Genomic DNA, 13,648 nt, shown 5'->3' with positions numbered 1-13,648 from the left:
TCATTATTGTGCCAGAAGCACATATATCCACTATTTGATTGGATTGATATAAGTTGAGATTGATCGGGATCCGAACATTAACCCATGGGGAACTTGGACGGAGAAGGGGAATATTTTCCAGGAAGACAAGGAAATGTAAGAGTCATGCAGGAAATACCAACAAGAAGTCGCTCAATTGGCAAAAGATCATTAATGCTTCCACATAGGATGTTAGAGTTCAAATTCCCTCAGGGCCAAGGACAAAACCCCACCTATGTTTAAATTATATCAAATTGCCCCCTCCCCCCTCACAAAGTATGTAATCAAGGTCTGCGAAAGGTGGCCTAGGCGAACCTCGGTTGATGACGGGATAACTGAAGATCTTGATCTTGACTCAACAGGTTTGCTAACAACTTGGGTTTGGGTTGATCAATTTTGAGACCAATATTGTCAACCTGTTATCAAGCTTGCATCTTGCCTAGTAGGTTTAATGGCCAAATACATCTTTAACCTCCCTAAATCGTTTTATAATGGATTGGACCCAAAATTAACCAATAAATTTTTCAAATTTCCAACATGAACCCCATTCTATCAGCTCTAGGTTGGTCTGATCCAGGTCTTAATGGACCAATTCAGTTTGATTTCAACCTATTAGCTTTTGATGGCTATCTCTTTCTCCACCCTTCTCATCTCTTAGGCCAATGGATCCCAATCTTTCTTGACTAGTTTCATGAAAAAAATACTGTAATTCTAAAATGGTAGGTGAACTGTCCTCAATCTATGGATGACTAAATGTCTGGTTTGAAGATAAAATAATAGATAAAGCCTATGAATGGGATAGTGTAGAAAAATGAAAATGAAAATTAATATTTCAAAACAAAAGTTTAATGTAGCTAATTCGGACTTTGCTTTTAGTTAATGCACAAGACCGTTATATGATACATTTAGGTATGTCGGATTAAAATCTTGACCGAAATTTTGGATCCGACGGTCCGAAATTTTGCTTGACATAAAACCGCATGACTGCAGCAATTTCGGCTAACCTGATATGAGCTTTGACCATGTACAGCTTCTTGGTTGCTTCTCTTGTCTTCCCCATGGAACCCACAAAATTTGACTCTCTGCTACTAAGTTGAAGATAGGAACTGAGCTCCCTCCGAGTTTGACCATTCAAATGGATATGCATGACAGCTTCCTCTGTCTTTCTCAAAGCAATGAGTGCCACAGAGATTCTGATCTAATGGGAGCAGAACCGTCCTTGACTGAAGCAAGATCCAGGGGAAAGTCTTCGCCCTTCACAATTATTGCCAAAAAGTAACACTAGAAATGGAGATTTGAGATCTTCTGCTTCATCTTACAGAAGAATGGATTTTTCCAAGGCTAAAATCATTACAGCTGTTGCAGTTATTTTTCTTATTGTCGTGATTGGGTTAGCTCGAGTCTTGCTTCATCTCTCTAAAGGTTTCTTTCTTGTTGCTGGAGCTGATGTTGCAGCAATCTTTGCAGTCTTCATATGGGTTTACTTTCAATACCGTAAAGATCGTGGGAAGAGAGCGATTGAATGTAATTCTATGGCATCAGATGGGAACGAGCTCCGTATGGAATATAGTTTTCTGAGAAAGGTAGCTGGTGTTCCAACGAGAATCAGGTACAGAGATCTTGTAGCAGCAACTGATAACTTCAGATCCTTGATCGGCCAAGGTGCTTCTGCTTCTGTTTACAAGGGGAAACTTGATGATGGAACCCTTGTAGCTGTGAAAAGAATCACAGCAGAGCAGCATGGGGAGAAAGAATTTCGAGCAGAAGTCGCAGCAATTGCTAGTGTACAACACATCAATCTTGTGAGACTCGTTGGTTATTGTCTTCTTGGAGGAGTAGGACCCCAGTTCTTAGTTTATGAATTCATTCATAATGGGTCTTTAGATGCTTGGATTTTCCCACATGGAGGAAAGCACACTGGCTTAAGAGGTTGCTTGGATTGGAAATTGAGATGTGGTGTTGCAATTGATGTTGCTAAGGCACTTGCATATCTTCATCATGATTGTAGATCAAAGATCTTACATCTTGATGTTAAACCAGAAAATATACTTCTGGATGAGAATTTCAGAGCAATTGTTACTGATTTCGGATTGTCTACACTGATTGGAAAAGATGAGAGCAGAGTCATTACTACTGTTCGCGGTACTCGGGGTTATTTAGCTCCTGAATGGCTGTTACAACAGGGTGTTTCTGAGAAATCTGATGTCTTCAGTTATGGAATGGTGGTGTTAGAGATCATAGGGGGAAGAAGGAATGTGAGATTGATGGAAGATGATGAAACAAGGTACTGGTCATATTTTCCCAGGATTGTGTCTGAGAAGGAAAAGGAAGGGAAGCTTATGGAGATTGTTGATGAGAGATTACTGGCAAAGGGAGGGATTGATGAACAGGAAGTTAAGCTCCTGGTTCATGTTGCTCTGTGGTGCATTCAAGAAGAACCAAAGCTCAGACCTAGCATGGCTTGTGTGGTTGACATGCTTGAAGGCAGAGTGGTTGTGGACCAACCACCTGAAACTGAAATGGTCATTGTTGATATTTTGTCCATGAGACATCATGGTAGAACAAAGAATGTCCCAGGAACAAAATCATCATCTAATGAAGGTACCAAGTCCTCTTCTGCATCAAATGCTGAGATTAGTCTGTCAATTATATCCGGTCGGTAGCAGCAGCTCCATCAACTTGAGCTGCTAATTTGATTCACCTGAGAAGGTGATTTTGATCTTCTTCCCTGTGGAAATTATAAATACCATCTGATGTGGTATATGGACAAATGTAGCCAAGAACAAGACATATCATGTCAGTTTTTGTTTCCCCTGGATCCCAGACAAGTCTAGGTTACTAAAAAGAGAATATACTCCAATGTTTTCTTGTTTTCTTTCTGATCTCAGCTAAAGTGTACAAAGAAGAGGCAAATTCAATATGATTATGTATACACCCAAATGAAATATATACTACAGAGCTCTTTTCAGTTTCCATGAACAAATATATCTTGTGTAGATTTAGATTGCTGTGTCAAACATTAAACTCAATTTTGATGCAATAGCTTCAAAACAATCAGGAATTTGTGAAATCAATCAAGTCCATATACAGCAATTAAAATAGTTCAGTATGTTCTTTTTTTCACTCTGCACATCAATGAATGTAAAGTTCAGTGAATCTATGGAAAGGGGATGTGATATGTGTGTGTTTTTTTTTGTTGCTGTTTTGATCTAATTACCTCTTTTGGTTATTTTGCTCACTGTGGCAAAGGACTTCAGGTATTTAGAGAAGATATGAATCATATAAAATCCATGCTCTTCATTGACATCGTTATTTCCCTTTTTGCTTATAAGTTTTATGATATAAATTTGGTTGACCACTTTAAGTGCCGGTTACAACCCTCTTTCTAGGATTTTGAAAGAGAGGGGTGCCTTAGGGAACGCAGATACTGGTGGTGCATGGCTGTCGTCAGCTCGTGCTATAAGGTGTTGGGTTAAGTCTCGCAACGAGCGCAACCCTCGTGTTTAGTTGCCACCGTTGAGTTTGGAACCCTAAACAAACTGCCAGTAATAAGCCAGAGGAAGGTGAGGATGACGTCAAGTCATCATTATCCCTCATGCCCTGGGCGACAAACGTGCTACAATGAATAGGACAAAGGGTCGCGATCCCACGAGGGCAAGCTAACTCCAAAAACCCGTCCTCAGTTCGGATTGCGGATTGCAGGCTGCAACTCGCCTGCATATCCCATAACCTAGCCTAAAAGACCCTGGGTGTCCATCGGTACGGTAGACCCTGTCTATCACATATATGACAGATCAGTCAAATTCCACTCCTGGATGTTGGATGTATGCATTCGCATCTTGTGCTAATAGGTAATTATCTTTCTATTTCCCTATCACTAGCTTTCTATTTCCCTATCAATCTTTAATGAATGATGTTTCCATATATTGTGATCTCAAATGCCCTCCTTAATTTACAAATAATCATTTCAAACATGTTTGAAAATCCATAATCATCTAAATCAGATGACAACAAACTCCTTGGTTCCTTTGCTGGTACCCATGTTTTCATATGGATCAGCAAGAACCACCCGGGTATTAGAAGCCAACCTCTTAACCCATGAATGGACTAACCATCAAGTAGGTCCTACAAACTCACAGATGGATACTATCCAAACCCACAAACCACTTTGATGACAAGCACACGAGATCCTCATTTAAAGTTTGTGTATAAACTCTCTTTGGGCCATCATGCAAATTTCATTTGGAAAAGCAATACCTCTGTGGTGAAAGAAATATAGAGATGTAGTCTTATAAATTCGTTCACTTTTACATTCTATTTGTTCTTTTACATTTTACATCCATGAAAATTAGCATTTCACATATGCTTTTATTTTATTGAACTTAGAAAGTGAATAGACAAAAGAGAAAAAGATTAGATATTGGAGTAAATCAAAAAAGTATCATTTATGATGCTTCTTATTGGGAAATTGGAAACCCAGATTGACCATTGATTTAAGAACCCTACAAAACCCAGTAACTCCGGCAGCTCTTGTTCTTTGCTCATGCTGTAAATGAAAGTATACTTTGGTTTGCAAATGCTCTGGCACTAGCTGCTTCTACTTATAAGCAAAGAAGGTTAAATTATAAGAGTAGCCTTATAATAGACAGACAGAAATTCTGAGGATGGTAGAAGCTAAGCGCTTACCGCTGGTCAGATTGATTCAAAGCCTGCATTCTCAAGTTAGAATTTGAGCCCTTTAAAAATATGAGATGTCTTGACAGGCAGGTGTTGTTCGCAGTAGGATTGCTAGTAGATTTGATAACTAGGACAAAAAACTGTCTCTTGTATTTAATTTTCTTTTTTTTGTTTTTTGGAAAGTTTTAAAATAAAAACATAAGAGTAATCATCTCCTAATAGAATTGAACTAAGAGAGTGTAACCATTAATTAGTTGAAGCTGGTTCTTCAAATGGAAACCTTAGTGCTATGATCAGTTTAATTTTTCCTTTTTTAGAAAAAGAACCCTTAAATTGAACCAAGGATGATCCAGCCATTTGGATTAATATTGTACCAGTAACCGCCTCCAGAGATTTTCATTTAAGGCTCTAAAGTGGTACGGTATCGATAATTCGGTATGTCACAAAAACTAGTATCCGAAACTAAAACTGTAAGTTCTCCCCCAACCCAACCCCCACCACCCACCCACCCAAAAAAAAAACACTTAAAACCGTAGAATGTCATTTTTGTATTCACATTTGCATGCCAATAATCAACTAGGTAGACACTTGATTTGATTCAACTGTAAACTCAGTAGAAGCTTCTCGTTCAATATGATTCAATTGGGAAATCAGTTGAGGCTACCTGAAAGCGAATTGGCATTCATGTATCAGCCAGAACAATCATGGTACCAATCTTGCAGTTTCAAAGGAAAACCTCCTCTCTTGTGACATCTCACTTAAATTCAATGAACAAAGCCAGTTACAGAAAAGAATGGCATCAAATCCAAAACAGAAGATAAAGGGAGAATACATCTCACCACAGTACAGTGTTATAATCTTATACCCCTAAAAGTTCCCATAAATGTAAGGGAATAGAGGGGGGAAACACTATTGTCAAAAGAAAGAATGAAAATACAAGGTAAATTTAACTTAGCTCACTGTCGCATAGAGTACGAGAGCCATGAGATATGAAAAGCCATCCAGCAAACAAAGCGATATCTTTATTCATCGCGTACTTTAAAAAAGGTGTAGGACAAGATTATGTTATTTATTCCATCCATTTTAGGATCTGTCTCAAACTCAGGATCAATGTAGAAAAACACCTGCAAAGTGGAGCAGAAGTCATATTATTAGTCACAAAACAATTAAGTCATTCGCCTAAATAATGAACATGGAACTAGTTATTACAGGCATGTCAATTTGCTCCCCGGGGAGAAGTCGCTGCTCCTCAAAGCAAAAGCACTGTATTTTATTGAAGTATATCGCAGCCTGCATGAATGAAGTCTCAATTAAATTATCTAACATCATAATTGAGCATCAGAAACCTATAGTATTTCAAATGTCTGTTTATAAAGATAACTCAGGCAACCATCTTTGTTCTGCTAACTAGAGATACTCAAGTGAAGAAAAAAAAGAAGTGGCATTTTTTTATGTTTATACAGGCTAAGGAGGCCATCAATGCAGGTGGAACTTCTGACATGAACCGTGCACATCATACCATATAGTTGCTCAATCTTCACTTTTCCTCTAAAACCAGAAAGTTCAAGCTACCAAGAGAAACCATCACCAAAGGAGCTAGAGTGCTAGGTAGAAACAAAATCCTTGGTGAAAGAAATGAACAATACATGGATGACAGAAACAGAATAAATTATCATTTTCAGGATACGATCAACATGGGACATTAAATAGATAGACCAACCGAATCAGTTAAAACGTATTTCATTAGTTAGTCTCAAAAACAGTAGCTTAAACTGAAAGAGATGGATCCTCTAGATGCATTAGCCCATTGTGGAATTTATACAAATTACAACTCTTAAAATAAAGATCTAAAATGGAATTTCATGAGTGTCTAATGACTGGACTATGCATATCTGGATGGCCAGAATACTGGAGTTGAGACTTGAATATATTTCCCATCAGAACCTGGAAAAGTTGTGTTCATGTAAGTCTTTCTTGCCCACTTTATTCCTTTTTTACCACAAAATTAATAGCCTTCCAAGATATGAATTTTCAAAACTGGATAGCATAAATTCCCCCAGTACCACCCAAATCCTTCTTGACAACTTCTTAAGCTATTTACCTCCTGGTATTTTTTTGGGTGGATTACCTCTTGCTATTTAGCTGTACACCTAACTAAACTAAACCATTGAAGGACTTTCGTCATGTCTTTTATATCTCCTAAGAACTATTACATTTCTAACCCGCAAACATCCCATGTCATTGTACAGACGCTCTTTCCTTTTTTCTTCACCTGAACTGAACACCATTGACTGTCTATGTCAGTACAAATGAACCATTTCAAGTTCCTAACTAGTTACTGCAACAGATTCTACTTGTTCATACTAGCAGTCATATCCTACGATCATTAGCAAACTTTTCTTTTTTTTGGGATGAATAAATAATATATTAAAAGCAACAAGCAACACTACAGGAGAAGATTACAAAGGAGCCAAACGCAGGGGGGGGGGAGAGGGGAGCACTAAGCTCAAGACAGGGGCATAAGAGTGCAGCTGAGACCCCAGAATCTAACAATCAACCTATTTCTGGGGTTGTTGGCAACAGGGGGATGGGGAAGGGACAGCAATCTAGAAGATACATCAAAGTACATGACTTTCCAAATCAGGTCTAAGGATTAAGATTTGGAAGTCCATCTTCTAAAGTTGCGCTCCCACCAAATGTAATGGATGGTAGCACCAAAGACTAGCTTGTCTAGGTGATCGCAAATGGAGTGACAAGCAAAATTCCTCAGGGTCTAAGACCAATCACGAACAAGTCGGTGTGAGCGTCTCGAGCAAGGCCAAAAGGATGCAAGGGCTCTATCCCAAAGGGGGCAGGAAAAAGGGCAGGTGAAAAAAAGATGGTCAATGTCCTTTGAACCACTCCAGCAAAGGGTGCAGTTAGGGATGTGGAGATATGGAGGCTAATGAGGAAGGATTGGGTAAGGAGTGCATGGTTGAGAGCTCTCCAAAGGGTGAGGGTATGACGGGGAATGCGACCTTTGAACCAAACCAAATGGGATCATTTGCAAACTTATTATCTTGGGCTCATCAGCAAATATCTCCTAGACCGTGTTTGGTGGTTTTGGCCCCAAATTTCTCACCCGGGGTCTAGTATGCCACCACTCCCCCCGCCCATATATATATATATATATATATATATATATATATATATATATTTAGTGGGGCGGGGGGGGGCGTTCCCGGGGGGGAGCGGGGCGACCGCCCCGGGTCTTACCTGGGCCCAAATATCTCCTAGACTCAGAGTTGACAGATTAGGATCACAAAAGTATCATACCTCTGGAGGTAACTTAGTATGTTCCAAAACACACATGCACACACACACAGAGGCACCACATATATATATATATATATATATATATATATATATATATATATATATATATATATATAAATCATCACAAAATAGGGAGTTGAAAGGAACAAGCACTATCCATGCAACAATTTTTAATTGTAAAGAAAAATAGTACACCCAAAAAGGAGATTAGAAAGTCAAACTCAACAAAGAGATCAGTCAGTACCTTCATAGGGGTGACATTGTATGTAGAAACACCTGTTATAGGAGCTGAACTAAGATTTTCTGCCAAATAAAATGCAAGAGCACTTTCTCCAGGTTTGACCCGTACCTAAAGATAAGAATAGAACATCATTCCAGCAGCAAACCTACATATGGATAGAAGGCATTTTAATAGATAATATTAAATAGGGCACCTCTCTCTGTGTGGGAATGAACTTCCATTGCATCCCATCAGCTACATCAGCATTGAACTGAACCACAATCTCCCTGTAGGCATAAAACATGAATGTCATGGCTAAATGAGGATTAAAATTAACAAGTAAATATTTAGAGTGTATGAAATATGAATAAATAATCAATCCAGAAGGGTATTTATCACTTAAATGAAAAAAAAATCTAAGATACCCTTCTCCTATTCCAAGGTTTACATTTTGATAAGCCCCTATTAATTAAGGTATCCACCAGCAACAATTGGAAGGGCAGTAGGGGATCAAGTCCAGCTGTGTTCTATTGGGAGACAAGGGCACGTGAGAGGACAGGGGACAGATTAACATTGGGGAACAACCTCAGCCTTGCAAGTACAGCAAGTGGTACTTTTCAGTGGTCGTGGCTTACGTCGAAAGGCAGTTAGTAGGAAGAGTTACAGGTATATTTGGTATAGAGGGAACGAGGCAGGGAGCAAGGAAAACTCAAGAAAGGAAGCGCAGAGCTTCTGCTGGGGAGACAGTTCTACTCTACAGTAAGGTGTTGGTTTTGATGATTGTCAAAGCTGCATCGTTGTAAATAGGGGATCTGATGAACAATACTGTGTAATGTTGCTGCAATGTAATCTCTGAATCAATTCACCGATGAAAGAATAGATAGATGAATGAAACAGTTCTATCCCTCTTCTGTTGACTGTTACTCAACTGTGTTTTTGTGTGTGATCTTGTGTGATTCAGATGAGTTAGGGTAAGGGGTTCTATCACACTTCTTTAGATCAATGAGACCCTATACATGATCCTGTCTGTTACAAAACATTAATCTCTATCACTTGTTCCAAGTTTCCAACTACATGAAGTTTCCATTCTACTCAAGATCATATTTTCTATTTTACTCGGGAAGACTCTTGGCTGCAACTGGACCTTGCCCCACTTGTCATGAGGGTCCAGTTGTGTTTTCAATCTAACATCATCAGACATTAACTCCAATAGCTGATCTTTCATATGGTCTTCATCATATCACCATCTTTCAGGGCAGAACTCTCCCTAAAATTGATTGGAATAGAAGATAACAAAATGTAGAAAACAGAATAAGATAAATGATACAGATGTAAATAGGATTGATCATCTCACTCTCTCATGGGTCTCTCACCCACTGTTGCTGCATCTCACAGCCACTGCTTCGCACAGCTGTAATGTTAAAATTTTATTTTTATCCTAAAGTTCAAATTTTGGAGTTGGCTGCACTCTTCCCTTTATTTATAATAGAAATTTTGTGACCTGTTCGCTAATATAACCAAAATAGGAACTTCATATAAAATCTAGATGCCATAGACCAAATAAACTTCTAAGAGAACATAATAAATAGTAACAAATTGAGGTAGGAAACTACCTAGGATCCTTCTGCAATGATAAAATACACTAACCCACCCCCAGCAGAAAAAGGCAATTAAACTAAGGGAGATTAGGATAGAATCTTTTTCCACCTGATGGGGCGAAATGTATCCCTGCACAATGCAAATATGGTCTGTGATACTGTTCAAGTCAACAGTACAAAGAACAGTTTACAGATTTCTTTTTCTTATTCATAACCAATCTACCTTAGAACACGACCAAGCAAAATTTAGTTTGACTACTTTGCTTCTAAAGCAAGCAAAGTTATCATCTAAAGACATTTGAGCTGGCAAAGACAACATCCAAGTATTCAACCAAAGGTCATCATTAAAGACGGAAAAAAAGCCTGAATGAGTAGTAGACAAAAGCGAAGCAACAGACTAGTTACTGTCAAGGCAATGCCAATCCTTGGCAGCAAGGTACCCCTAAGTACCAGGTAACCATTCACTTATGTGCCAAGTGCACGTCCCTCATGTTACAATTCTCATTTCGTTTCTGATATGTTTCCATAATATGACATGGATAACCCTCTATTTATTTTACATATAAGTTGATATATACTGAAAAATGTGGTGTTGGATATAACATACATCACTTGCCTCACCAGGCTTCACCTAGGCCACATAGTGGCTACTCACTGCAGTGGCTCGCCTTGAAAGTGGACAACTAAAAAAGCTCCAAAGTGCCCATAAATGAAGTATAGAATCCAGTTTAGATGCTCAATGAAACTATCCAAACAACAGAAAGTAGCATATGCTGCAGAAGTCACTTGGAGATCCCCAAGCATTCTAATAGCATCTAAGTAGGGCATAAGCAAAATCTCGACCATAAGGATGTCTTATGATGACATATTAGCACTTCAATATTCATTAAGAATTTGAGAACTTTAATCTTTTATTCCAGCCTCAAATTGTTATGAGGATTTCTAATATTGAGATTTTTCTCACCAAATTTCCCCTTATCAACAATATCCCATGCAGCATAGCTTTAAACATCTCCATTTCTATTTCAACTATAAAAATAAAAGAACAGAGAAACAGAGATTTAAATTTTGTAAGTGATCTATATGATGGGGCACCACTGGCAATGACAAAGGGCACAGTGTTGCCCTGAAACTGCAGTGATCATAAATCGCAACTAAATGAGGTGGAATTTACCATATGATAGGGGCGTAGAGAAACCAGAATCTAGATTGTAGCATTTCAGGAAGGGACAGTAAAATGCTCCAGTATGTTAGAAGGAAATGATAGTTATTATTATACCCCAACTAATAAAAATTGTAGTAAGAAAAAATATCTCTCATACCACATGTTTGCTGGAGATACTATATGGTACCATTGTTCTCATTGAAATATTGTGTTCCTAAAAGGATTCAAGAAGTACATCTCACCTTGAGAAGTAGCCCAGTAACGGAAAACTAAGATACCAAAGTAAACATCAAATGTAATTGAAAACCAAAGGGACATAAGGGAATCTCATTTCAGTTAATTACTCCCTGAACCCATCATCCAGAATATCGATTAGACAAAGCAAATTTGCAAACATTTGAAGAATCCAAGTTCCATCATTTTTTCCTAGAACATCGGCAGGGGAAAATGCACAATCATTTGGGATTACTAAAACACACCTCTTAGTAGTTGTTCCATCTTTAGCATGTCGAGCAATCTTTTCCTCAACAGTCTGCAATGAAGACAAGTAATGAAAGATGGTTATAGAGAGCAAATAAAAGGAAAAAATAAAATGAGATTGTTTACGTATGTAAGACAAAAACCCAAGAAATCGTATCAAACCTCGCGTCTTTGAACGGTACCCCCATACCCAGTAGCTTGGCAGAACCTCCGATAGAGAGGAACAGCGGCATAAGAAGCGCCAATCATGGCAAAGACCAACGCCGTCAGATAAATTAGCATCTTATTTGATTTCCGTTCCTGGGCGGTCTGCGTGACATAGAGCCGCCGAAAACCAGTTAATCCAGAGGAAGGGTTGAAACTACGAGACATGGAAGGGAAATTGAACTGAGAATCCAAGGCACGACGATACCCATGAGCGATTCCACTGTCATTGAACGGGGCCAGACGATGATACCCATGGACAGCTCTTCTATTATTGCAAGCCCATTGGAGAATTCCTCTTGCTTCACTGAAACGTGAATTAAACGAAATATAAGCATCGAATGACAAGGTTTCATTTTTTTTTTTTCCCCTTTTCCCCTAGCTGTTCACTGTAATCAGAATTAGCGAGTTACCTGGAACCCAAAGGATCAGCTCGTAAATTCTTCAATGATGGCAATAGATTTAACTTTCTGGAAAGCCTAGAACAAAGCATGTTCGCTTTAAAGATTGAACCTCAAAACACCGAGTGCATCTGGAATGGATTAAAATCCAACCAGATCTTGTTTGAAAGGATGATTCGAACGTTGACGGTCTTCTTCCTTATAGTTCTGTTCCGAACTCGATCATTTTCATGCCATCGGAGACCCTTTGGCTTTCTTTTTTATTTTTTTTTGGTAAAGATTCTTTAGTTTTTTTTTTTTTGTAAAGCAATTATAAGGTTTGAAGTATCCCACGATATGCTAACCGATATATGTTGAGATTGGATACAGTCGATACGGTACATATAAATTTCCTTATCGTTGAGATGAATTCCTTTCGTAGGTCAAATTAATGGGTTTCTTAAAGGGTTTTTACACTATTAACTTACTGATCTCTCTCTTTACCATGGTATTTTTCAGGTCATGCTTTGTGATAATGCCCTGCTATAAACAGTGTAAACATCTACACAATAGAGGGCTTTAATCCCATCTAGAACACCTAGAGAGAGACCTGCTATTCTACAATTCTTTGGTGGGTTACGAAGAAACGGGGTGTTCTCTTCGAGTTCAGATCATCTCCTCCGATGAAGAGCATTCTGTACTCCCCTACGGCTGTTGACCACAACTTACATGAAGGCCCAGAGGGTTAGGGTGATGAAATTTTTTTTATTTTTATGTTTTATTATTTGTGTACGTGTGGAGTCTACATAATTTGTAGTTCTAAGGATGTCGGGGGAGTACAGAGTCCTCCCCGGCAGAGAAAATGATCCACACTCGTACTCTTCGACCAAATGTAAGGAAATGAATAAGAATCAACTCCGGTGAACGCCTCAAAAGTTTGTAGTAAATCTACTCTTCTCTATTAACGTAGGATCCATATTATTTAGTTCTTTTTTTATTTTTTTCGTGAATACATCATCTACTTCTTGATAAAAATAAGGATTTTGTTGGAATGCTGCATAATATAATGTGCAGCACCTACAGCGAATGGTCTGCACAGTGTCGTGCATTAATTGCACAGTGAAATCGAGCCCTAATAAATAGTGTTACATAAATATAAAACCTAACATAACCCGTTTGAGGGACTTCGTTTCAGTCATGTGCATTTAATACGCAGGACGGTCAAGCAAAACAGTTTTCGACAATCGATTGAAATCTTGGTCGAAATAAAAATCTCGTTTTGACAGCCATACACATTTAATGTGCATGATTGAAGCAATTTCGCAATTTGAGATTAGTAAGATTTTTTCATGATAAAAATAGTGGTACACAATATATATATCGTGAATAAATTACCCCAACTCCGGTTTACATTGGTTCGACCGAATTCAGCCGGCAACACAAGTCATTATGGGTCCGCCCGAAAACTAAGCAAGGGTCAAGTCATGCCCATCCAATCAGAACTTTCCATCTGGCGGTTATCAACAATGAAGAGTCACATGGAAAATCTATTAATAGGGATGAAACACACACAAAGGTAAGACATTCAAAT

The 13,648-nt window shown here is 38.5% G+C and overlaps 2 protein-coding genes across 2 annotated transcripts; one reads left to right on the top strand and one right to left on the bottom strand.

The window, feature by feature from the left end:
* Positions 1 to 1,082: 1,082 nt before the first annotated feature.
* Positions 1,083 to 3,177, top strand: LOC149000762 (putative receptor-like protein kinase At5g20050). Its single transcript, XM_089140272.1, has one exon. The coding sequence runs from the start codon at positions 1,344 to 1,346 to the stop codon at positions 2,679 to 2,681; it is 1,338 nt and encodes a 445-aa protein (XP_088996398.1). The 5' UTR covers positions 1,083 to 1,343; the 3' UTR covers positions 2,682 to 3,177.
* Positions 3,178 to 5,222: 2,045 nt separating this feature from the next.
* On the bottom strand, positions 5,223 to 12,336 carry LOC149000761 (cytochrome c oxidase assembly protein CtaG / Cox11 family). Its single transcript, XM_089140665.1, has 7 exons — positions 12,091 to 12,336; positions 11,636 to 11,984; positions 11,473 to 11,525; positions 8,445 to 8,517; positions 8,255 to 8,359; positions 5,905 to 5,985; positions 5,223 to 5,819 (listed from the first exon to the last, which is right to left on the bottom strand). Exons 1-7 carry the CDS (start codon positions 12,168 to 12,170, stop codon positions 5,718 to 5,720), a joined length of 843 nt encoding a protein of 280 aa, XP_088996791.1. The 5' UTR covers positions 12,171 to 12,336; the 3' UTR covers positions 5,223 to 5,717.
* Positions 12,337 to 13,648: the final 1,312 nt, after the last annotated feature.

Source organism: Hakea prostrata, chromosome 11 (genome assembly GCF_041222555.1).
Source record: "Hakea prostrata isolate BN-2017 chromosome 11, UWA_Hpros_2, whole genome shotgun sequence".
Lineage (NCBI taxonomy): Eukaryota > Viridiplantae > Streptophyta > Magnoliopsida > Proteales > Proteaceae > Hakea > Hakea prostrata.
This window is presented reverse-complemented; position numbering and strand designations above follow the sequence as displayed.